This window comes from Leuresthes tenuis, unplaced genomic scaffold (assembly GCF_036924035.1).
Source record: "Leuresthes tenuis unplaced genomic scaffold, fLeuTen1.0.hap1 SCAF_5, whole genome shotgun sequence".
Lineage (NCBI taxonomy): Eukaryota > Metazoa > Chordata > Actinopteri > Atheriniformes > Atherinopsidae > Leuresthes > Leuresthes tenuis.
The window spans coordinates 22,929,060-22,955,665 of record NW_027325359.1 but is presented as its reverse complement, the minus strand read 5'-3'; the positions used below and the strand labels follow the sequence as shown (position 1 = coordinate 22,955,665).

General features: G+C 40.5%; 2 protein-coding genes across 3 annotated transcripts in view; both read right to left on the bottom strand.

Annotated features, from left to right (window-relative positions):
- Positions 1 to 5,993: 5,993 nt before the first annotated feature.
- On the bottom strand, positions 5,994 to 11,385 carry gpr37a (G protein-coupled receptor 37a). The gene is made up of 2 exons (XM_072386472.1): positions 10,049 to 11,385; positions 5,994 to 8,480 (listed from the first exon to the last, which is right to left on the bottom strand). The coding sequence occupies exons 1-2, from the start codon at positions 10,988 to 10,990 to the stop codon at positions 7,659 to 7,661; spliced, it is 1,764 nt and encodes a 587-aa protein (XP_072242573.1). The 5' UTR covers positions 10,991 to 11,385; the 3' UTR covers positions 5,994 to 7,658.
- Positions 11,386 to 13,038: 1,653 nt separating this feature from the next.
- pot1 (protection of telomeres 1 homolog) overlaps positions 13,039 to 26,606 on the bottom strand; it is a 35,065-nt gene continuing 21,497 nt past the window's right edge. The window contains exons 10-20 of one of the 2 annotated variants that reach the window (XM_072386470.1): positions 26,088 to 26,243; positions 24,982 to 25,166; positions 21,710 to 21,807; positions 21,248 to 21,274; positions 20,846 to 21,002; positions 20,434 to 20,642; positions 20,140 to 20,275; positions 18,856 to 18,938; positions 17,047 to 17,141; positions 15,648 to 15,753; positions 13,039 to 13,669 (exon numbers count right to left, since the gene is read on the bottom strand). In XM_072386470.1, the coding sequence (XP_072242571.1) occupies positions 13,536 to 13,669; positions 15,648 to 15,753; positions 17,047 to 17,141; positions 18,856 to 18,938; positions 20,140 to 20,275; positions 20,434 to 20,642; positions 20,846 to 21,002; positions 21,248 to 21,274; positions 21,710 to 21,807; positions 24,982 to 25,166; positions 26,088 to 26,243 (1,386 nt within the window). In that variant the 3' untranslated portion in view covers positions 13,039 to 13,535. The remainder of the gene's footprint in view (positions 13,670 to 15,647; positions 15,754 to 17,046; positions 17,142 to 18,855; positions 18,939 to 20,139; positions 20,276 to 20,433; positions 20,643 to 20,845; positions 21,003 to 21,247; positions 21,275 to 21,709; positions 21,808 to 24,981; positions 25,167 to 26,087; positions 26,244 to 26,606) is intronic. The other variant, XM_072386471.1, reaches the window with a different exon arrangement.

Here is a 26,606-nt window from a genome sequence, read left to right as displayed (position 1 = left end):
TTCAGGTTTACTGTGTACTCTAAATAAACTACTTTTACATGTCCACAGTGGTGGACATACACTATGGGTGTAGAACTGCAGGAAAGCTCCACTAGAAACATGTATTTATAGATAGAAATATTTTAATAGAAGAAGCAGAAGTTCAGGTGTCTTCTAGCTGAGTGTTTATGTACCTGTGGACGTCATCAGAGTTTGACAGCAGTAATCACAGTATGTTGTTTTGGGGCCAAACTGCACTGACTCAGACCAGAAATAATCAGTGCCAGCTCGTCTCAGACTAAATGAGCCTCAATGTTCTGTTTCACTGTAACACTGTTCCCTGAAGCAGCCAGCTGAGACAGAAGAAGAAGACAATGGTGTACTATATCCTCCCATGGCTGGGTGGTAACGATGATGACGAAATAATGGCGAGAGAAATACCAGCTCTTGGTTGTGCCGACAGTGACGCAGCAAATAAACTGTTGTCAGGGGAGGCAAAGTGTCTGTCACTTGTGTGACAAGAAAAAAAAATCCTCTATCAAATATGATGTTCCCAAATTGATTTGTCAATGCTGGCTCCTTCCTGGTCATGCCAGAGGAGGTTTCACTGGTTTGCTGGACTGACTGTCCCTTTGAGTTGATGTCTGTGTCTTGAGTCTGAACTGTACAAACAATGGAGGCTGTGTCCTCTGGCTAGAATGCATTTTTTTTTTCTTTCCAGTGGACAGTTCTCCTCTCCTCTGAGAAATCATAGTTTAACAAAAATGAACTAAATCATTAGAGGAAATTGTACATAAAAATTATGCTGGTTGAGAGAAATCAAATCAGATACTTGAAAAACACGCAAAGAAACCAGATAAATTAATAAACCATCTTGATCTTGACCATCTCAATCTAACAACACATCCAGTGTGAATGACAGCAACTCACCTTTGTTGTGACATGTTACAACACACATGCAAGGCAGAGTTGAAAAAAAACAAACAAAAAAAACAACTTATAACACATGCAGGTATATTCTAAAAATAGCACAATGGAAGTGTTAGCGTGACAGATAAAATAGTGGACAAGACTGGAAAATCATTGTGGTAAGCTACAATTCCCAAAGTATACAAAGAAAACAATGTCCCTGTCACGAATGGGTGGATTGCTTTGGTTGCTGTGGTGGTGCGATGAAAGTTGGACCCGTATGTATGATTTCAAAGTAAAAACTTGATTTAATTAAACACAAAAACAACAAAAAGCGCAGCTGAGCCAGAATACGAAACCCAACTACGACAATGAGGAAAAACAAACAAAACAAAACTTAGCATGAACTATGACAAACATGATAAACTTGAAATTGACAAACTAGAAACATGGATGAATGACGGTGGCAGTAATGACAGTGAGGGTCTGGTAGAGTGCATGGGGGAACCTGGAAACTAAATACTGAAGGGAGGTGATTAGTGATGGAGTGCAGCTGAGGGGGAAACACAGGTGATGTGAGTGAACTGACGACCAAGAGTGACTGAGGGAAAACCAGGCAAAACTAATGACAGTCCCAGTATGGTCTATCACTCTTTGATAACATTAATTTGTAGACAATTTCTGTATCATCTTTTGTGAAAATTAAAGTTCTCGGCATCTATGTTTTTTGCACATATATTCGCACAGCAGATTGTTAAAGTAAAGAGGGCATTTTCTTAATTGCTTACATTTGTCTACTTCTATGTACAAAGAGCTAAACCACAGTTTGTTTCTTTGGCCAGCATTGTGATATAATTGTTGTCTGCAGCTTTGATTTGACAGTACTCGGACTTTAGACATGATGTGTCTATCATGTGAGAAAACTTTTTTTGAGAAGTTAGCTGGTTTACAAGATAAAGAGAGACAACACTGTAAAAGTAAAAAAATATATATATTGCTCACTTCCAGCCTCCTGCAGTGTAGGTTTTAAACGTCATCAACTCCATGATAGTATTTTGACCTCACTTTCACAGCCAGAGTACGTTGTACTGCCTCATCTATCTTTATATACACAGCACAGTGAACAACTTTTGTTTTTTATTTTTATATATAACTAGACCAATTTTTGGTATATAAAAATAAAAAAAAACAAACAAAACTTTTCTTTTTAGCTAGAAATTTGACGATTCCCTTAGACATTACTACTTATCAAACACACTCACACACACACATTAGGTCTTGGGGGGTGGTTACACTGAGTGGCATCTGGTGGGCGGGGCTCTTTGGGTATGTAGGCTGCCCAGAGGGCCGCGCTCCCAGTTCTACAAGTTTGGCTGCCCCTCAATTTTAATTGCTCACTATTAGAAAATATTGAAGAGCCAGAAGGGTGAGGGGAGGGGTCTTCTTCCCACACCCCTGCTTCCTGGTTGCTGCTCGGGGCGGGAGGGGCCAGGAGGATTAATTCATTGTTCTGCTGGTTCGGGGTCTGTGGTGGCTGGGGGGCTGCTGGCCCCCTGGTGTGCCCGCTGCACTACACCCCAGCGGAGTCGAGGGAGGGAGGACGTGTGGATGTGTGGATGTATGGGACGTGAAAGTGTGTGTGGTGATGATTGGGCCTGGATCTGGGACTAGCTGTCGCCTGGCCTGCCTGTGCTTCTCCCGATGGGGGGGCGGCGTTGCCTCTCCCCGCTGCTCGCGACTTCACCTACCTGTGGGCACGTCTTGACTCCCAGGGCACTTGGCCAGGGGCGCTGGGGCAGGCGCTGACCCACTGTGTGGCTGTCTGGGGCGCTTGGCCCTCCTGGGTATTGGGTGGGGCCTCTGCCGGGGGTTTTGGGGGCGCTCGGGCTCCTGGGGCCCGGGTCCAGTGCACGGCCCATGTCTGGGCGGCTGGGGTCTGGCGGGGTCAGTGGGCTGTTGCCCCTGGCTCCCGGAGGGCCTCTGCCCTATGCTTATGGGGGCTCTGTCCGGGGGCTTCCTCTACAGTCTTCTGGGTGGATGCGTGGTTGCCCCTGCGGTGGGCATCCTGGGTTCTGTGCTCTGTGGGGCTGCTGGTGGCCTGGGTCTTGTGGCCCTCTCTGCCTGCTTCTGATTGCTTGGGGGGGCTGTGGATTGTGGCCCCGTACGCTTATACACTCATAACTAAGCACGGTTATCATGTAGGTCCTGTGCCATGGGTGTTGCATGTTCTCACACACACACACACATTCATTAGTCCAGTAGCATGGTCGCTAAGCAGTTGATGTATTATCATGTCGTCTCAGGTCATCTATATCCACAGCTGTGTTGTATGCGATTGCCGCTTCATGTGCTTGTTTTTGTTTGTTTGTGTGTTTGTTTTTTCTCTGCTTGTCTGCTTTCAGGTGCTCCTGGTGGCGCTAAGGCTGTATTCCCCTCAGAGGCCATGGATTGTTGTCTGTTTTGTTTTTTACAGGTGTAGCAGCTGGTTGTCTGGTTTTTGTTTCTATTTTTGTTCTGTTTCCTCTTCTTTCCTCTTCTTCTTTCCTTGTCCCCCGGTCCGGTTCAGTTCTATTACATGTCATATATTGTAAACAGAAATAAATAAATGGGCATCAAGGGGAGCTTTACATTTATAAAACTTCCCTTGGCAAAGCAAATCTGTTTGGCATCAAAGGTATTCAGACTACAATTCTGCTGCCATAATGCTGAACAGGACAAGGGAAAAAAAAAAATCTTAATGTGACCCTGAATACACAAAAATGGAAATAGTTTATGACTTTCTAAACATGTTTCAGCGCAGATAATGCACAAAATGACACAAAATTATGTACAGAGAAACTAATTATGAGGGGGATATAGTGAAATGGTTGAATATGAACAGTATGTAAAGATTAAACATCGTCAGAGCTCTCTGAACTGTCTTCTTTGACATTATTAGTTCCTACCACAAGTGATTCGTTTTGTGTTTTTCTTTAGCATACATTCGATAATCCTGACAGAACATTACGTTGTTTTCGTGATCATACACGGGCCACTCACGACCAGTTAGACATTTACAGTTAAATTTCCTTTTTTTTTTGTTTCGCGAGGTCAAATATCCTCCTCCTCCCCTACCTCCTTGGGAAGCATATCCTTTCTCTTCACGGTCGACTGCCCCAACCATCGCCACATCTTGTTTGTGTTTGCATTTGTATTTGTACCGGCGTCTTTCGTTTTTCCAACCCAAGAGTGACCCACGCCCACTCCTCTAGTACGGCAGCCTCGACGGATGCGTTCCCATAGAAACCGCGCTCATACGTCCCGCGAAATAGATGGTAAAGTTACTCATTTATCACCGGCTAAGCCGGCTAGTGAGTTTTTATTATGAGTTATTATAACAGTGGGGTGTACATGAGAGAGAATAAATGCTTGTGTATGTGTGTGTGTCAATTATATGTCTTTATATGAACTGTGTATAGTAATGGGGGAAGGGGGTTGCAACCACCCCCCACTCCAGAGATCAGGGATGGTTTGATGGGTATCACAAGAAGAGGTATTTGATTTTTGGTAGGATCATCATTTTGATCGTGGCAATTCTCTCCGTAAGGACTTCCAACCCGTGAGATCCTCATCTGTTCTCTTGAGAAGGCAACATAGTTGAGTTTTGTTAGCTCTGAAAGCCTTGGGGAAATATTTACGCCAAAATATCAGTGTGGTAATGGGTATATTCTGGAAATTACACTTCATTGAAGGAACTGTGGGCGAGACCAACTGATAGAAACCAATTGATAGAATAGTCAGAGGTTGATGAGAAATTTTACTGCAGTATGACTGCTTGTAAGAGAGATGTTTGTGAATTCTGTAATCCTGAGAAAGAATAAAGAATAAAGTAAAAACAACAGACAACATTCTACCACCCTAAAAGTAAAACCAAAATATATTGCTCACCACCAGCCTCCTGCAGTGTAGATCTTAAGCTTCATCCACTCCATGTTAGAAAAAGGGACCCAATCACAATACACAACATATGCATTGACTGTTTCATATAAGTGCTTCTTAATGCCTAATTTAATTTTACTTTGAATTTACCTTCACAGCAAGTTGCACTACCTCATCTATCTGTATATACACTGCACAGTGAACAACTTTTGACACACAACATGCTAATACTTGCAAGACCCAACTACTAAGCACTGTACCTGCCACATAGCAAGTGAGTCTGTTCTCAAACTAGTTAAAGAGGAACTCCGGTATTTTTAAACCTAGACCTTATTTCTTTAAGACAAATGAATGAACGAACGTCTACTATAGCTCTGTTAGCTCAAAGGTGCTGTTATGTGGCTACTTGCGGCTATAGGAGAGCTAACGGAGGGATTTCTACACAGGTACTCTACTGGAACCACTTCATCCACACGCCCCCCTGGAGCACAGTTTATTTACTCCTTGCTCTGTGACAGTCGGATAACTTCACACAGAGTTTGCTACTGCTAGTTTTGTGCAACATGGCAGGATATTTACCAAATTTTGACAATGTGAACGACGACTTTGAGTAAGATGGATGTTCTTACCGGAGTGAATGAGCTGTGCTGCAGCCATGTGTGTTGATGAAGTCGTCCCAGTCGAGGTGTGTGTTAGCTCTCTTACCAAGTAGCCACATAACAGTAGCTATGTGCTAACAGAGCAATAGTACGCGTTCATTTTTCATTCTTCTTAAAGTATTGGTGAAATAAAGACAGATAATGCCTTATATAGAGGCTGCATCGTCTCTGCCCTGTTCACTCTGTTATATGGATATACGCCTATCGCGAGTTATCTAAATAGCTCCCAAAGGACGCCGACTTTTGTCAAACTGTTCTCGGTGAGTAGATAAACGTATTTCATGCCAGAAATAAGGTCTAGGTTTAAAAATACCAGAGTTCCCCTTTAAGCCCATCCATTCTACATTGGTGATCATTGTGCTGTGCTAGTCTAGTAAACAGGGACCTAAATAAGTTAACACATACAAAAAAGTTTGTTCAAGGGAGGTTGCATAAATTAAAAAATACTGTAATTACAAGTGAAAAAAAAATCACTTCTTGTTCTAAGATAGTTCATTTAACACAAAAAGTAACATGTTTACCGGCAAAGTTTTTATTAAATGCTTGTATGACTACTAGAATAAAGCCGACTATATCCTTTCCTATTGTGGGTTTATCATCGATGCATCGAGGGCTACAAATTACCAACCAATGTGGCTCCATCAACCAGGTGACAAGCATGTCACTATCATAACATGATAGGATGCCATTACACTGTAAGCTACAGGCTGCATGTGTGATGAGAACAACTTGCCAACAGGTAAAGGAAAAAAAATTTGTCCACAAAATGAGCAAGTCTTTGCTTTCAGAGTCTCCATGAACATATGTTTCTGTCATGAAAATATGGGCTAAGACCACTCATGTGGCACCAACCACAGCACACACAGCATAAAAACCTCTAGCTACAGCAGTTATTTGACCTATGACAGAATGCACATTTAACACCGTCCCATTATTCATTTAATTAAGTTTGCAACAGGAAATTTGCAACATTAGATTGCAAACTGCACTTTTTAACAAGTTACTTTTCAAATCATATTACTTTGGTAAAGAACAGTAGAATTTGCTAATTAACTTTTGCAACCATCAACTCAAGTCATACTTGAGAGTAAATGTTTGAATGAAGAGGTATTCAGCTTTGCTCTATGGATTAAGGTCTCTTCTTAAAATGTAGGAATGAAATTTCCCAATGAAAATATTTCTGAGTGCTTTAGAGGCTTTATTAATATAACTTCATTTTGGACTTCCAAATCTCCAGTGGATGGAAATAGTAATTTTGCGACCAGTGACGACTTTATTTCTTTTTTCAAATATGATCTTCTCTTGCTTGAAATGTGGAGATTGATATCAACAGTATGTACCCACTCTAGGTAATATGGTTTAAATAATATGTAATGAAGAAGTATTACCATTGCTTTAATGATTTGCTGTTCATGTCTTTATCAACATTCCCACCATCCATATCAGTTCTATCAGGCAATGTGCCTTCCAGTTCCCATTTTTTTCAAATGGAATATATTTTCTATAGTCCTTGAGTGAAAAATAAATGAACTATTGAAATGCAAAACAATGTTTGAAAAATTAATATTTTCTCTGTTTTAAGAGTAAAACTTTTTTGTGGCAAATATAGACTTCTGCTGTCAAAACAAAAGTGAAAAAACAAATACACAGCTAGATCTTTTTCAGAAGGACATCAGCAAACACAACAGCCATTCTCAATATATTATTGTACACTGATATATTTTCTTTTTATGTGATTTATCTCAACATAGCCCAGCCGTAACGCTTCATCTTTGTGGTTGTAAATTTGTGATATCCTTGGTAGCTTGGAAGAGAGGAAAAAAGGTGTATGTAGGAAAATTGTCCATTGTTTATTTCAACACTAACTGGACTCTTATAACAATCTAGAAAACTAGATCTAATGATCACATTATGTGAACAGACCACAAGAGAAACGATTATTTCTCATCTCTGCTCTGAGTTTCTGAAAAATACACTGGTAAAACTGACATGCAGGTTCAATACAAAATACTGATGAATTAACTAAAACAATATAAACAAACGAAGAAATACAATAACTGTCAATAACTGATAATAAACTGTGTTCTTTCACATATAAAAATTCTGTAAACAATGAATGGACAGACACTTAATTTGACTCTGTCTGCCTATAGACGACATATCTGGTCTGTACTCAATCTCATTACTTTGACCTTAGCAATGTGTTCCCACAGCAGAATATGAGACAGAGGTGGATGGTTCCCTGTGGATGGTACTGAATGGTGACAGCTCAGTGGTGGTGCATTCGTCAATATCGCTGGTGGCGGTTGGTAAGCGGGGTGGGCCACACTCGTCACAGCAGCAGCAGCAGCAATCCAGGAAGGCTCTGGTAAACGGCTGGCAGAGGCAGAACAGCAGAATAGGTGTCAAAGCAGACTTGCAGAAGAGCAGCATCTGACTGACCAGATACAGGATGTCCAGTGTTCTCCTGGGAACACTGGCTGCCATGTACATGCTAACAATGTTACATATGTTCTCAGGTATGATGCAGAAGCCATAGAGGATAGCTAATGCTACCACGGCACAGTTCATCTGGCTTTCCAGCTGGATCTGCTTCTTGCTCCCACGTACAGAGGTCCGTTTGGCATGACGGATTTTACGAGCTGTGACCAATGAGCTGCAGATGGTGAACAGGGTTGGCAGACAGAAATAGCAGCCGAAGTACCACCAGAGGCGTGCACCATCATAGGTTAGTCCCAAAACATATAGCGTATCCGGTAGTTCAGTGGAGATCCGAACCACACAACGCTCACAGGGGGTCACATCATGCGGGTCACCGTCTTCAGTTACCAGCTGTCTGATGAGCAGCTCAGGCAAGGCCAGCAGCAAAGCACCCACCCAGATGACAGTGAGCTTGGCTGTGGTAGATGTGCAGTTCTCAATCATTTCATAGTACAACTTCACATTAGTGGCTGCACGGAAACGATCGATGCACAAAGCACACAATGTGAAGGTTGTAACCCCAAGGGATGCTACCTGTAAAAAAAAGGAATTTGTCGTTGCAGTAATATGAAAATGTATAATTTTTAGATTTACACAAATTCAATTCAATTCAATTCAATTTTATTTATATAGCGCCAGATTACAACAATTGTCATCTCAAGGCACTTAAGTAATATAGTCCAATTCAAGCCAATTGTCTTCAGAGTGGGCAAAGAGAGCCCAATTTAACAAGGAGGACAATAGTTTCATACTTGGTCATCGAATACCACATATAATAACTGAATCTTGAGTATAATCAGGTATTTAAAGGTCATATTAGTCTGTTGTTTTCAAGCAGTGTTTTCAATCAGGTTTGAGTTTTTACCTAAAGAGCAGAGAACACTTAAAGTCTGAACTTTACAATGCCTCATGGGCCCCTGAAAAAAGGTTGCTTATGCACACCACTCATGATAAGACTTGAAAACCATGTCTTAAGAGTGTGGACTCCAGTGGAGGAAATTCCACCCTTCTGAGAATGACCAACTAACAAAGACTACTTCAGGAGCAAGACATGTAAGGTTGTAGCCTGCAATGTTACAGCAAAAGGCCTCATTGATACGGACTAATGTTGATGTTCACAAATCTACAATCTGAATACTAAACAAGAATGTTGTGCATGGCAAGGATGAGAGGAGAAGGCCCTGCTATCTAAATAGAACATCACTGCCAGTCAGTATGTATTTCGTTTGGTGTAAGCATTAAAACCTATGTTGTTAAGGTTAGGTATTACAGACTTGGTTAAGGTAAAGACAACATAATTTCATTGGAACATACACTACATATAGCATAAAAATATTTTCCTTACTAAGTGGGTGTTAAAGCACACACTGTCGGTTGAACGCTTTAACCAAACATTTCACTGAAATACATAACTCTGAAAGTAACTGACTTAAAACTGTTCAACTGTTGTCTCTTGTTGGCATGAACACAAATATATTTGTCTTCCTTTGAGTCCAGGTTACACCACAGCTGTTGCTACTGTGCTGGAGGCTTTAGGCTGCATTCAGACAAACCAAAAAAGGCAGTTAAAACAAACAAAATATTAGTTTATTGGAATAAAAAAAAATCTATTCAGATAAACTGAATATTTGTGTGTTTATGTGCATGTGTGATCAACTTTGGATTCAATAATCTATTCCACCAACACTACTTACAGATTCTTAAATTGTATCACCCCAGACACCAGGCGCAGTCTCTTAATGCAGGGCTATTTTCTGTCTAAATGGCAGCTTATGGGTCCTTTAATATCCCATATGAATATCATAAATGATCACATCAAAAAGAAAAAAAAAACATGCTTTAATGTGCAACTGGTTACTGATATATAGGGCTGGAAAAATGTAACCCTTTCTTTAAAATACTGAATACTGATGCTAAAGCAGTACACCATATAATCTAATTGTTGTCTCGTTTTTGTAAGCACTTCCTATTTTAATATCACTACCACTCATGTGGTATTTATCAAAACTTTTCTAACACCTGCTTTTATTTGTGTAATAAAAACTAACTCCAACATCCAGCAGCATCAACTTCAGGAGCTAAACCAGACCCACCCCTCTCACCTCCAGGTAGGAGATTATCCTGCACGAGAAGTCGCCCAGCAGCCAGTTCTTGGTGAGCTCATGAAACACCACGAGCGGCAGGCAGAAAAAGATGATGACGAAATCCCACAGTGCAAGGTTTGCCAGCAGCGAGTTGGAGATGCTCCTCATGTAATAGTTGTGACACACGATGCACATAACCGACACATTCCCGACGATCCCCACACTGAAGATCACTGTGGCAAATATCATGATCGCGTACGACTCTGCGGTGACCGGGTAAAATGGATTCTTCATGTGTTTGCGTCTCGTCCGCGTGTTAACAGGTACGAATGGCGTGGTGTCGGGAAAGTCTGGCAGAGCGTACTCGTCCTCATAGTTGCTAGTGTTGAATACGATTGTGGGTCCGGAATTTTGTTTCTGCGCCATGGCCACAGGCCGAGTCACCAACGCACCCTGCTGTGGCTCGCTCCGTTTTGCCCTGCCGGATTTTGGACATCGCGTGTGGCGCCGTTTGTGTTCGCTCGTTCTGGGTATGCAGGTCAGTCCATGTAGGGTTAGTTTAAGAGCTTCTCCAGGACTACATTGGCGTTTCGATGGCTCATTAGACTTGTTTTCTTTCGTACGTAAAGCGTCATCTGCGGAAACAGACTGGATGAGCGCAGTTCCATCTTGCACGCTGCTTTTACGCACAAACCGTTCGGGCTTTAGTATTGCCAACAGCTCAGATGATTTCGTGTTCAGAGTATGAAGCCAAGAAGCTTGCGCATTCGCACCGGACATTCCCCCGTTGAAGTCCCAACTGACTGTGCGCCATCGACGGGTATGTGCATTCTTGTCAGCGGTGGCGGATTCATAATGAGGATTCAAAGTCGCCTTTGTTTTATGCCAATACAGCTGACTTACAGCGACCTCGCTGCACAGCAACAAATACAGTAGCCCCAGGCGCGGAGGCAGCATCATGGATTTTGTCTAAACGACCAAGTGAAACAGTGTTAACCAAAATGATCGATCCATATTTACTTTCTAAGATAGACAAAATGTGCTTAACTTAACTTTAAACTACCGCAGCAATTTCACTTGTTTCTCATTTTCAAGTTTTTGGTCGCGTAAAAGCAGAACACTTGCCGGCTTCGGGTACGTCCTGGAGTGTATCCAGTCCGGAGACATCAACAACGAAGTAAACAAACAAAACAAAAGTATTCAAACTATGTTGAAAACTTTAAACGGACCGGTCGACCTCAGCGAAGTAGTAGATGGAGTCTCCAACTATGCATTCTCTTGTCAAGTTTTTGTACGTGGACCCGCTTACGAGCACTCGGAGACTTCGGCAGAGTGCGACGAAACGCTGCCGAACAAGAGTACCATGGTCAGTCTAAAGGGGAGGAGAGGGACAAGAGGAGGCGGGAGAGGAGGAGGAGAGGGAGTCATCTTCCAAAAATTAATATAGCCTCCTTTACAAAAAAAAACATCTTTTATATTTTGAACATGTTTGTGAAAACCTTCACATTCATAACGCACTTTCCCCCCCATGTAAAATCTTACGATACTTGGTACAAAAACCGAATAGAAAATCAGCTTTAATATTGTACGTACCATTTCGTATGATTTATATCGATGTTTATAAAAGCTCTATTAAGTTTTAAAGTTTTTACAGACGTCTCTAGCTGTGGTTTTGTCTATAGTTTATGTAATGTGTATATTACGTATGTATATTTAAAGTTCAATATAACCACACGTGGAATATTTTATTTATTTTTTAGAATAAAAGGGAAGTCAACAGGTGATTGCGAATGTTCAGGATGCACCCCGCCTCACGCCGACTGGGAGCTGGGACAGACTTCCTATCTGGATGAGAAGTCAACTGTTTCATCATAAATCATCTAGTGGAAATTCCTGGTATTACACAACAGCTTTCTTGCCGCTGTAATCTGGTTTGTATAACAGGATACAAAAGGTTATGAAATAATTTAGTAAAAAAAAAAAAAACCTTAACAACAATGTACACGTTTTTTTTGCATTGTTCCTACACAGCTTTATGAGTGTAAATCTCGCCTTGATGCCAAAGAACTGCTTATTCATTTTGTTACAATGCTTAAAATGTGACAGTGCCAAACCTGACCGGGGACAGGAAAAGAGGAAGAGCAAAGAAACAGAAACGGAACAGAAATAGAAAGAAACCATCAAGAAACAATGAAAAACCAGACAACCAGCTGCTACACCTGTAAAAACAAAACAGGAGACAATCTTTGGCCTCTGTGGGGAATCCAGCCTTAGAACCACTAGGAGCACCTGAAAGCAGACAATCAGAAGCAGGCAGAGAGAGCCACAAGACCCAGGCCACCAGCAGCCCCCACGGAGCACAGAACCCAGGAAGCCCACCGCAGGGGCAACCACGCATCCACCCAGAAGACTGCAGAGGAAGCCCCTGGACAGAGCCCCCACAAACATAGGGCAGAGGCCAACTGGAAACAAGGGGTGGTCTTTTCATTTCCTCAGGGTATCCAGAACATGTATCCACAGCAGAGAGGGTGTAGTTAACATTTAAACATATCTCTGCCCTCATTCACCAACTGTTGCAACAGTTAGATGCCATCACCTAATCTGGTCCCATTCTATTTTCAGATCTTCACCTTGCTAATTGCCCTAATATGACTTTCATTATGAACTGAAATTATAACTGTGTATAAAACTAAATTTAAATGAATATTGAAATCAAAATTTGCAGCAACCAAAAAACAAACAATTCAACAGGAAGTGATACTAGACAGTGTAATTAATCTTGAGTTTGACCATTTCTACATGTAACAGAGGCCTCCCTCGCATCAAAATACTTATGAACTTTGACAATATGAATCAAATTTTTTTTAGTTTTGTGTTTGGCTGAGTTCAGGGTAAGAACAGAAAACTCAGACCAATAGATCATTGTAACTTGTACACTGGTGAGCAAAACCATAATGACCACTTTTGCAATATTTCTGTTACATGGAGACAGTGATAAACAAATTCTCTTTAAAGAAACCCGAATTTATTGAGCTAATGTTCTGCTTATAGCTGTACAGGATGAGGTAAATTCTTCAAAAACAACAACTGAAAGCATAAAACAGTAAATGAGCTATAGCACTGTGCTACTAAGACACTCCTGTATCAGTAATAATTCAGTGGTTGGTAATAATATATATGCACATGTCCAACAGCAGCTGGACATAACTCAACAAGCTTAGTGGTTAACATTTTATTTTATATATTTTAAAATTTATATAGTATTTAAAATGGTACTACAAGCTGTAGAGGAAACAACTAAATGAAAAATACTCTCACACATGACTGCTTTACATAGATTTGTCATGTCATTACATGTACAAATGTTTAATTACATTGGCACAATAAATACAAAAATGGTAAACAACCTGTGAGGATATGAAATACAAAATTTAAGAAGAATCTTTTTTCGGTAGGACTCTTTTGGGACTGTTGCTCAGTGTTCTTTGAGGCTGTGAGTGCTGCTTTAGGCAGGGTCTGATTGCGTAGAAGAAGGTCTTATGATGGTGGTGTTGCAGATCTGGTAGCAGGTCTGGTTCTGTATCCCATCATCCTCTGCTATGTATGCCATCAGACAAAAGTCGAGCCATGGGCGCTGACCTGGCAACAATCTAGCATTACAAACCTAAGACTGATATCAAACTGATGGTGCTCTCAGTGGGGTGAAGGGTATAAAAAAAAAAAAGCATTTACGCTGAGAGATGCACTGTGGCTATTTTCAGTATGTACTCCTCACCACATAAACTAGATTTTACATCATGCTACTTTTGTTACCCTATTGACACCACATTTGTCACTAAATTACATTAGTAAGTATTTTAGTAATTTTATCACATGTAGTAACGTTTTATATATTTAGCATCTTTTCGTTTAAAAGTTACTCACTGTCTTAACTAGTTCTACTATGAAACAACACAACACAAACAAACAAAAGTTCATACAAAGTACTGTAAATTCCAGACTATAAGCCGCTACTTTTTTCCCAGGCTTTGAGCACCGCGACATATAATACGGTGCAGCTAATATGTTTTTTGCTTTTTTTTTCATGCTGCCAAAAACATTTTGCCTCGTAACATTAGACCAATAAAATTAAGGAATAGTTCACAATGGTCCAATGAAATTATATGATGAATCAAACACACTTACACAAAATTATTGTAAATCGGTCATTTGTACTCACCCTCAACATGGAAAACAAACGAAGAAATGCATATGATGCAACTTTTAAATTAAAGGCGATCAATCTGACATGAGATTGTGAGAGTGACAACAAAGAAACTAAAGTGAGTGACGAGGTTCTGACGTTGTTCAATTCAGACACTGAAGAAGATCACTTTGATGGTTTTAGTGCACAGGAGGAAGATGAAGAAGGCGATCAATGACTTTTCCTAGAAGGCTACTGTCTTTTTTTTTTTTTTTTTTTACCAACCGTGTTACAGGCACTGTTAGAAAAAATAAAAAGCCTTTGCGCCACCTGTTTGTTTATGTTACCATAGGCATTTAATTAAAAGTTAAAAAATCCGCACGTGTAACATCTTTCTGTGTAAATATCACATATTACAATGTGGACACCCGCGGCTTATAATCCGGTGTGGCCTATACAAGTACAAAATGGATTTTATTTTAAAAATAAGAGAGAGGGGCTTATATTCAGGTGCGCGTTTACATTTCAGAAAGTCTCCACTGTTGTTGTACTGATTGTGTTGATGACAGGTTTTGTACACTGGTGTTAGTCTTCATGAGTACACACATGGACAAAATAGTTGGTACCCCTCTGTTAATGAAAGAAAACACAATGGTTACTGAAATAACTTGAAACTGACAAAAGTGATAATAAAATATTTTTTTACTGAAAATCTGACATTGTTTTTTAATTGTGGTTCAATTATCTACTGTGAAACACGGAGGAGGCTTGGTTATGTTCTGGGGCTGCTTTGCTGCATCTGGCACAGGGTGTCTTGAATCTGTGCAGGGTACAATGAAATCTCAACACTATCAAGGATTTCTGGAGAGAAATGTGCTGCCTAGTGTTAGAAAGCTTGGTCTCAGTTGCAGGTCATGAGTCTTCCAACAGGATAATGACCCAAAACACACAGCATTAGTTTTTTAATGATTATGTTGAACCACAACTCAAAAGCAATGTCTGATTTTATTGGTTAATTTTCAGTAAAGTTTACTGAAAATGTATTATTACTTTTGTCAGTTTCAAGTTATTCCAGCAACCACTGTGGGTTTTTCTTTCATTAACAGAGGGGTACCAACAATTTTGTCCATGTGCGTATGTCTTGAGTATGTTGCCGCTTTATTTTAACAAGAGAAATCTGTCAAAAGTTAATTGTCAAAAAATAAACGAAAAAAAAGTTTTTTTGTTGAGTTAGTGTTGGCATAGAGCAAAAACGCCTATTCAATTATTATTGCGAGAACAACACAGTGGAGTATGGAGAAATTACCATCCATATTAATTGAAAAAGAAAGATAAGTCTGGAAGTCTGGAAGATGTTTGGAACTCAGATATTGCATGTAATGCTTCCTCTATCTGTTCTGCTGTGTGTTTAGTGCACATGCTTCTTTGACATACCCACACAGCCATCTTGTGGACAGAGGGAGTCCATGGTTTGACTGAGGATGTTCTGAGAATCCTGATTGGTTGCTACATCCTGTGCTGACACACCAAAGAACAACTCCTGAAGAAACCAAAAAGATGCACACCAGGTTAACAGGAAAAAGCTCAGAGCTGGTATCTGACAAGACAGCACAAAGTTATTAATATGAAAAAAGGCTAATTTAATGTCTGTTCACTGTCCAACTCAATTGTCCTGGTTCTGACAGATGTTTTTCATTTTTCCACATATGTTCTGGAATTCTGTTGCCATACAATCAGAGGCCTGATTTGGGATGTGGTGATGTAAAACTTGACTGCTTGATAATAAACAGTGACACTGGGGTTCCAGTTGATGACAGACTGGAGCCTTTTTGGTTCCGCGGGACCCAACTCAAATCTCGGGCGGTATGAACTTTGCTGCGGGCGGGAGTGGGCGGCTAAAAAAAAATAAAAACACTGCAGGATCGGGATGTATCCTAGCAACAGGATATCAATAAATGATGTGGAAAGGAAGCTCAAAGAAGGTCTTTACAGCACAAAGACAAAGCAAGTCAAGTCTGACATTTGGAGAAATCAATTGTCCATGAATCTCTTTATTAATAGCCTATAAAATCATGTGTTTTCTCCTGCAGGACGGGAGAAGACAAAATCAATGCATTTCTATTATTTTGCGGGCATAAATTCTCAAAGTTTTGCGGGTGCGGGTGGGAGTGGACATACACATTGCGGGAGTGTAACACACATGTTGCGGGTGCGGGTCAGAAATTCAGCGGGAGCGGGCGGGAACGGGATGAAGAAAACAGTCCCGCGCAGGGCTCTACTCTGAAGCTAGTGCCACTAAACTTTTCTGTCCTGAGCTGTACATTTAATCACGATTTGATCCCCCAGTTACAGTAGCCCAACCTTTATAGTCTTTATGTAGTTTTTTTTTAAATTTATTTATTTATTTTTAATTTTGTCATTATTTCGACTCCCCATAACATCTGGCCTCATGCAAGAACATTTTCATATTCTTAAGGTCTCATACAAACATGCCACATCAGATTCAACAAAAGGGTGTAAACGACCTGCGTAAATGATGAATGCCATGAATTCTTTGTAGTGTTAAAAGCGCTTTGAGTGGTCAGTTATACTAGAAAAGCGCTATACAAGTACAGTACATTTACCCGTGCGTATTTAAGTGCACGTGCACAAGGATAGTAAATTTGCATACTCTACGCCCAAAATAATACCATATAAGGCTACACTTCCCTCTCCTGTGCCAGGAAGTGTTGAGCGTTGAGTCATGAGAATGGCATCAAGGCGCAAAAAGAACAACTTTACGGTTTCTGAGACTGAAGTTCTTCTTTCAGAGATCCAAAAATATTAAACTCACAGCATCTTTCCATAGGAAGACGTCCAGCGTGTCAGTGGCATCCTGCAACTCCAGTTTCATCAGCAAGACAAACTGCAACAGCTGAACACCGAGTGCTACAAACCATAAAACCAGAGACAATAATATGATTTATTTCAGAGACAAACTGCTGCTTAAACAGACCTGAGATCAGTCATGAGCCTTTCAGCAACTTTTACAACCCACTGAATCATGAGGAAGATAAATGATACAACCATTTTTTATCACAAACACAAGACACAGACAACAGCTCAAAATATTTAACAAAATAATGTGACCAGTTCCAGTATTTCCCCTGGTAACTGCCAAGGTATAGTATCAGAAACTGTGACTGCAGGTAGATGGGACAGTGATACGGTCAAAATTAAGACTATAGAGCTCTATATACTTGTAGTAAGCAGTTATATCCCTGTCAAAGCCAGCAATTGATCTGATCAATGGTAATAATTGATAACTCAATCTCTAGCAAACGAGAAGGTGGCTACTCAACTGACCTGGGTGGCAACTCAGGTTGTAATGCAGCTTCTCACTGTACCATTTATTGTTTAATTATATAATATACTAAAAATCAGTTGCCTCAGAGCTGCATAAGAGATCAGTGTTTGATCTCAATAGGACTTTAAGGTGAATTACATAGAAATTAATTATTTTACCTAGTGGTGTCTCTTGTAGGGATCGACCGATTATCGGCGCTAATTTTCAGCATTTTGACGCATATCTGCCTTTTTTTAAATTTTTATCCGAAAGCCAATAAGAGATCAATTTCAAACCGGATTATTTTGGCTCTGATGCAGCCGCGCCTCTCTGTCTGTAGTTTCCACTCTGTATCCAGTATTGTCCCACCTACAGCACTATCTGATTGTTGACACAGAGCCAGGTAACAGCCAAGCAGCAGTTAGAGCAGCGCACGCACACTGCTCACACACACGGCAGAGAGGAGAAACAGTTTTGACAAGAGGAGGAGCTACAGAGAGCAGACATTTGTTTCGAAGGTAAGTTAAGGCAGGAAACTCTCCCGAAATTGTAATAAACATCCCAGCCCTCTACAACTCACAACTACTCGTAACGTTACTGTGAGCCCAATAACGTCAATCCAGTTAGCTACAGCTCGCTAGTAACCACAGCATTTGGTATGTTGTTAGTGTCAGCATAATGGTTGCCAGCCTAAAAATGCTAGAGGCCAGCCACTCTATTCCAGTGCCCAGCCAAGGGAGTACCTATTACAGTGGGTTATCGGTTTAGAGAGGCCCGTCTTTAACCTCTTGATGCTAATGCACCGCCGACACAATAGATGATCTAGTGAGTAGCTCTGGTAAATGCAGGAATTACCACCTTCTCATTTGCCATTGCCGGAGGTTACTAGTGCCTAGTTACTAGTAATTCCAGATAACAAACTTTAAGTGTTTTTTTTTATCTTTAAGAATGGTTAAGGTTTAAGGATTTTTTGGCGTTATTTCTTGTTTCTTTTCAGTAATTTCTTGATTCTTTTCAGTAATTTCAGTAAGTAATTCAAAATGTTCATGTTGTGTTGATCAAATAAAACAAACCCCACAAAAATCTATTTTAATTCCAGGTTGTAAGGCAACAAAAAAGAAAAAATATGAAGGGATTAATACTTTCACATAGCATTGTATACTGTTGAGGGGCACTTCTGTTTAAGATGGATTCACTAATTTAGTTTCTTTTCTTTTGTTTAGTCCTTTGCAGGGGTTTAGTGTCAGCTGTTTTCTGTCTTTTGCTCAGCTCCACAGTCCTGTGACAGTCTGCTAACTCTAATCTACTCTGTCTCACCCTCTGCAATGATCTTCTCATCGATCACCCCGACACCCCCAGCACTTGGCTCCTTTAATGCAGCCTCAGAGCACTGCTTACACCTGTAAGACACAATACAATATGAGCTAAATGCTGTCGTTACACTGCATTTGTAAGATCTGTTAGCATGTGACACAGCTTCCTCTGATAGAATCGAAAATGCTACATGACTAATATTGCCTTCAGATCTCACACTCAGTGGGTTTACATGATGAGATTAACTCGATTATAGCTATAGTTGGGTTACGCTCCTTATCTGAGCAAGGGTAATTATCCTTTGTTCCATGGCCATGAATGTATCGAATCACTGGCACAAAGCATGCAATACCACAGTAGATAAGTGGCGCTGTATCCATTTCAACTATCGCTAATAGAGCCACTTCCGGTTGACGTCTTCACCACCAACAATAACAACAAAACTAAGGCATTCGAGAAAGATGGCGAATGAAGAGCAAGATGAAGGTACGTCCCTCTACATTTGTGATGAGCATGGTTATGGCACAAACGCGATGCACAACGGCGCATTCTCCATCACGTTGTTTGTTTCTTTCTGATGGCAGCGACAACAACAGTAACATAGTCTACTTTGACTTCCGGGTGACAATCGGGGGAAAAAATCTCGAGCATGCGCAGACGCTCCACTGTTGTCTCCAGGCACATTAAGTGGGCAATCGGATCTAGTTATCCCAGGGTCTTAATTCAATCGCAAGTAACCCGTTCCGATTCTATTTTTTTGTCGGATTAAGCTTGTTACATGAGCTGAATAACTCAATCTTATTGTAATTTAGCTATTAATCCGATCCGATTGCCCGCATGTAACTGCACTGACCATCAATGTAGAATACGTGTCAGCTGATGATGATAATATTAGAATGAACTGAATAAAAGGGTGTTGGGCCTATGTTAGTCTTCCAAACTTCTCCAACCCACTGAGGCGGTACCTGAATTCCTTTCCTCTTCATTTTCAGAGAACCATGCCTGATCAGTTGGTGCATTGTGGCATGGTTTATCACCCAGACAAAGAAGTTTAAGGGTACTACAGGTACAGGGAAGGTGTCAAGGAACATTGGGGTGTATTGGGTGAAATTTGTAGATTAATATCAAATTGCATCTGGGTTGAATCCTTGGATCAGTACAGCACTGTACTGCTCAGAACTTAAAAGCAAAAGAATAAATAAATAAATGAATCTATAGCTGAAATTGTTTCTTGTTTTGCAACCTTTTTTACACAGCACTTTATAAGAAATTGTGAAGTACATCTACCCATAGTATCTCTTCCTGCCTCTGAACAGGAAAGGTGCCGACAGGTCAAGGAGTGCCAGGTGACCAGATGATGATGTAACGGGAACAATGTTCTGGTAGCCTGCTGCTACCTGACAAGTCTCCTCCAGAGAAGTCCCTGCAGAGCATCAAGACCTCCAAAATTAACACAAAAACTGTTTTTGTTATGTTGGTGGGGTGAGAAGAGAAAGACACGAAACATTTTCTTCAGTTGTGTGTATGTTTTATCTTGAAGAAAAAAAACAAAAACAAAACATAAGTGAAGTTGGCTGTTACCCATGAGGAAGATGAGCTCCTTGGTTTTGCCCTCAGTCATGAGCTGGGTGGACAGGTGAGTACTCACAGCACGCTGTGGACATCCTGGGGAGTCTCTGGGTAGGTCTATACTTCCAGAGAGTGCCCATGCTGGAGCACTGCAGGCTTCAGAGTCCTTGTATGCCTCAGAGAAGATACCTGCCACCAGTTCCTCATCTGGGACATCCTGACTGAGATCAGTACACAGTCAGTAATCTGATGTTTTACCTCATTATAGTTAAATAAATTATCTCAAGTACATTCATTCACAATTGCTGAGATCTAATCAATAGAGCTCTTCACTCTGTTGCTGTATACAGAAGTTATGCTATATGGAAATCCCTGATTCTTTAATTGAATTACATTAATTATCTGACTCTGTGTGAGTACCTACATTATTGTACACCTGCTGCAGAAGAGTTTTAGAGCCTGGTGAAGTCTGCGAGGCTCATAAGAACTGAGCTGGGCTCTAACATGATACACTCTGTCCGAATCACTGTTCTTCAGTTCAGATAGCGTCACCAGCTGTATTTGGTGGCTGCAGCTTCTTTCTGAGAAACACAGAAGTAAAATGTTGATCTTAAAAGAAAACTAGAAAGTGAATGTAAGTGTTAAAGCCTCAACATTTTTGTGAGCTATGAATGCATTTCAATGGAACCTACAATATTATAGCATTTCTAATCATTAAAATGTTGCAAACATTTCTAAAGACATTTTAATGACAACAGATACGTGTGATTATCTATATGTAATTTCTGGACTGAACTTTAACCATTGAGGTGCTGTAGTTTCATACCTGTGCTACATTTCATTGTTTCACCATCTGAAACACAAAGACATCATCCAGGAGGACCAGACCAAAAGTAAGAATTATTGAGCGACACAGGTCAAGGAAGGAATCATATTTACACTTTCTGAAAGTTGATGTTAATAAAGGGTTGCTAAAAAAAGGAGGAAAAAAAATATTTCAGTTACACAACAGTCATCAGACCTGCATTTCTGGTTCCAGAGCTTTTTATTAATGTTGAAGAGTTTTTTTAACAGCTCGGAGAGGAAACCTTTGGCTACATTCATACTTTGAACTTGGAGTTTTAGAGGGCCTGACTAATGGAAGTAGGTTGCTTTAGTTTCACCTCATCCATTCATCCAGCTTTTCATCAGTTATGAAATAAGCAGGTCTGAACAGTCAGGATTTTCATGTTTCTGCTGCTGAAAAATGTCAGAAAATCAGAGTGTGACAGGTACACATTTGTCATACCCAAAGACTCTGGTGGAGTGCTCCACACCTCCAACAGCTCTGAGTCGTTCAGCTCAGGGAGGTAGTCCTCGACATCTTCTGCGAAAGTCTCAATCACTCTATGAACACAAATGAAAAAGACAAGGACTTCGGCTTTTGAGACGCAGGACTGCAAACACACGTGTTACTGCATGTATTAAATAATTCCAACGTCATGAATTCTGAGGCATTCCAATTTGGTCACATAAGTGAAGACTTAATATAGCATTTTTGAACTAACTGTGGTCACACGAATCAGCCAGAATAAAATATAAAAAATTCAGTTGCTCATTTCCACTATTGGACTGGAGTATGAAACTCAAGTAATGAAAATAATTTTTTTTACTTTCTTTATCTAAATATTGGTTGAAATGTAAAAGGGTAGAGTGCCGAGGCCTCTGTGTAGGGTTTGCAGGTTCTCCCTATGCTTTCCTGGTGCTTTACCGTGCTCCCACAGTCCAAAGACATAATTGTTAAATTAATAAGTAGTTCTAAATTGGCTATAGGTGTTGTAATGGAAAATTAATTATCATATGCTTGTATTGAGTGTTACTGTGTATAACCTGCAAATGACCTAGCTGTAAGGTACCACCCTGTTCTGTTTTCTTAAATTCCTCTTTACAATGGTGGACTTGTTATAATGAAATAGCTGCACTTTAAGGGTGACAGGGGGGTGTTGGCTGAAGTGCCCAATGATATTTTGGCTAAGAGCAAATATGATGTGGGGTTGATAAAAGGCCATGAACCAGTAATTGTCACCCCTAAATCCGACCTTCACCTGTGTAAAAAAACAAAACCCTTTGAAGCATGAAGCAGTTAAAGGGATTAAGCCTGTTTTTCAATCTTTTCAGAAAACGGGCATCATTGTTCCCTGTGAAAACTCGTTTGTGCGCACTCCGTTATTTCCTGTTAAAAACATTAAAGATACTGGCCAGCCAGATTAATGGCGTTTTGTACAGGACCACCAAGCGGTGGATGCTGCAGTTCAGCCACGCATTACTTGTGTAATGCATTTTTCTCTGTCCCTGTGCACCCTGACAGCCCGTTTTGGTTTGCTTTTGAGTTTGAGGGGAGATCTTGGATTTGTACCCGGTTATGCCAGGGATACTTTTAAAGTCCCACTATTTACAATGCTGCCCTAAACATCTAAACAACAATGTGAAAAAGACACAGTGACTCTGCTGAAACATCTTCATTATTGTGGCCATAAAGACAGCCTTTCTAAGTTGCAGTTAGTACAGGACAAAGTCACATTTTTGGGCCATGTGATTTCCAAGGATGGGCGCTCACTTTCTCCTAAACGTGTTGCTGCAGTTCAGAACATTCCTAAACCGGTTACTAAAAAACAGCTCATGTCATTTTAAAGACAAAATGGTACATTAAATTCCAAGTTAGCCAAATGTTGTGAAGAAACGGGTCTGCCGTGGACAAAAGCATTACCCATTTGTGCCCACCTATATGAGGATGAGAATCAGAGCTCGAGTGACTCTCAGCCCATTTGAAATTTTATTTGGCAGACCTCCTAACCTGGGAGTGGGACCTGTAACCAGACCTCTCCCCTCCACAACTGTTTGTGATGATGCTATGTTGTCTTACTGTCGAAACCTTTCCACTGTTCTCTCTCAAGTTTCACAGACAGTGAAGGCAGCCCTTCCAGCCTCAGCAGACACACCCCTGCACCCACTCCAACCAGGTGACTGGGTGGTGGTGAAGGAGCTTCGTAGGAAACACTGGAAGTCCAAACTGGCAAGGCCCGTTCCAGGTGCTACTGGTCACTCACACAGCTGTTAAAGTTGCAGAAAGAGCAACCTGGATTCATGCCAGTCACTGTAAGAAGGTGCCAGAACCAATAGATGACTTCCAACCCAACATACATAAGCCTAACCAACATGTCCTGAAGGACAAAGTAAAGAGTCAGCAGTAAAAGCTGTACTCCACCGGTGTGTTAAGTGCGAGTAACCTCTGACACAGAAGATTGAAACATCCTTACTGAGACCTGCGATGAAGCGACGGGGTAATCACACGTGCGAACCAAGGCAGAAACGGTTTGTTATTTTCTTATTTGTAACCAGTATGTGCACATTTTATCTTGATTTCACAGGAAGCAATAATACAGGTAATCTTAAAGATGCCTCGCTGCTGCAGCACAGCTTATTTACTCCATGCTCTGTGACAGTCGGCTAACTTCACACGTAGTTTGCTACAGCTAGTTTTGTGCAGCATGGCAGGATATTTATCAGATTTTGACGACGTGGACGACAACTTTGAGTACGATGGACGTCCTTACCAGAATGAATGAGGTGTGCTGCAGCGCTGGGCGTCGATTACGTCATCCCAGTAGACTAGTGTGTAGAAAGCCCCGATAGCCTCCAATAACAACAACATTGCAGCTATGAACTAACAGTGCAATAGTACGCGTTGTTCTAACTTATTCTTTTTTCCCATCTTACTCATTATTTTTTCTTTATTTTCTGATGGTGCAGATAGAGGAATCGCAGGTGCAGGACTCATTTATATATGATTTGCATATTTAAGTAGGGACGTAGACAGGGAGGAGTCGGGTACTCCGACATGTGTGTTAAATTCCATGTTGATTGGGATGTACAAACGAAATGTGCATGGATTAATGCATGCGCATACATTGATACATCCGGATATTTTTGTACGTAGGAAGGCATTTTGGTTTGAGCATACGCCATATTTCAGTAGGAAATCTATGCTAATCTAAGTCTTTGTAAGTGTCGCCAAAGAATCAACAGCTGTAGAAAAGTGCGTACTCCAGCCCTGAAGTTGGCATGAGGCACCGCACTTTCCCACGGTCATTTCGCTCTTGATACATCCGATTGTTGACATGAAAAAGTGTGTACGTCACTTATTTGTGCGTACGCACCCTTTGTACATGAGGCCCCTGGTCTTTCCTAACTGATTGTGAACAAACCATGACCCTATCAGGCTAATTAAGGTCTCACACCCCATTGGCAAGCTGTGATACTTGCCAAAGGAGGTGCTATTAGGTATTAAATATGCAGGGTGCCCAAACTGTGGTCCTTTTCAGTAATTTTTTTTAAATGCAAAAGATGAAACTATAACATGATTTTGTTTGAAATGTAAAGGGATTGCATGTATGTATATATATATATATATATATATATATGCCAGGATTCAAACCAGGAACCCTCTTGCTTCTTAGTCTACGTAATGAAGTTAAATTCCCAAAACTTTTAATTGCATTTGACCATCATCTTCTGCCTTACCTCTTCAGCCTTTGCACAACAAGACTTTTTTCTGGAAGAACCTGGATCCCTCTGCCATAAGACGTCCCCCCATGCAGATGAAAAGCCAGGTGATCCACCTCCTCTGTTTGGCTACTGGTGAGGCCTGGCACCTTACTGGATCCAGGGATGGCTCGCAGATTGTAGATCCTCAGAAAATCTCCAGGCTGAGAAAAGAAATGGACCGGTTTAACGGCCATCAAAGCAACTAACATCAGTGTCTCAAAACGAAACAGAACCGAAGGCACCCAGTCTACTATCAGCTTTGTGTGCTCCACTGAGCGGAGCCAACAGAACTTTTGTTCCTGATAATTGTTTGCATATTTTGACATACTATGGTTGTTAAAAGTGTTCATTTAAACTTACACCAGACAAATAAGCTTTGGTCCTGTAATTTACTTTGTTAATTTAAAATAAACTCTCTTTCTGTGCCAGTTACTTGCCCTTTAAATGTGAAAGTTTAATTTTGATAAGATTTTGGCTTTTAATGTTTTAGTATGACAAGAAAATCACAAGATTTTGTGAAATCATTTCAATGTATGTTTTTTTGGGACATTTGTACAGCAATTGAGAATATCGCGATAATATCGTTAACTGTGATTCAATTTTCAATTTTTCAATTCAAATTTATTTATATAGTGCCAAATTACAACAATTGTCATCTCAAGGCACTTAAATAATATAGTCCAATTCAAGCCAATTGGAATTCAATTCATTGTAATCATTTGGTCACTATAATCAGATATCGAAATTTCCATTATCGTTACATCCCTATTTGGTACATAATTTCAGTCATGATGTGTAATCATGATGTGGATGTCACCAAGTTAATATCATATATCCACTCTCTGGTGTGGATTTAAGTATTATTAAAAAAAAAAAAAAGTCAAATGCTTCAACAATCATGGGCAGTCTGGTTATGGTACAGTGCAAGTGACAAAATTAAGAGTTGGACAAGTTGCCATTGGCTATATCCGTATTAAAGCCAGCAAGTGACCTTGCCAACATAAGCAGGAGCTTAACAAAAAAAGAAGGGAAAAAAAAGAGGTATAAATGATGGGAAAAAAATTCAGAAAACTTGTTCTGACCTTTAGCTGCCTTGCAAACTCCACATGATTGTCATAGACAAGAACGTTTGCAATGAGGTTTTCTTTCTCCTTGGAGAAGGAGGATGGTCCTTCTGTCACATTCAGCTCAACAATTACTTTAAGCAGAGTGTGAGGACACCTGGTCCCATCCCAGACCTGAAAGAACAAAAACATACTGATGTAAACAAGCAGAAGGCATTTGTTTGTCTAACCCAGTTCATCAAAAACTTGATTGCATTAGCAATGATAACGTACTGTCATCTCAGAGCAAAGAACCCAGTTCATAATTATCACTAATGTAGTTTGTTGTTATTCCGACGCATTTTGCACTTCACCAATTATATCACTGTATTGAGGCATTGAAGAACGTGACAATAGAGCTGCCCCTGACTAATGTTGGGTTTTTGCTCTCCATTCTCCCCCTAGCAAACAATGGACTGTACTTGTATAGCGCTTTTCTAGTCTCGCTGATCATTGAAAGTGCTTCTAATACCGGTACTACATGCCACATTCACCCAC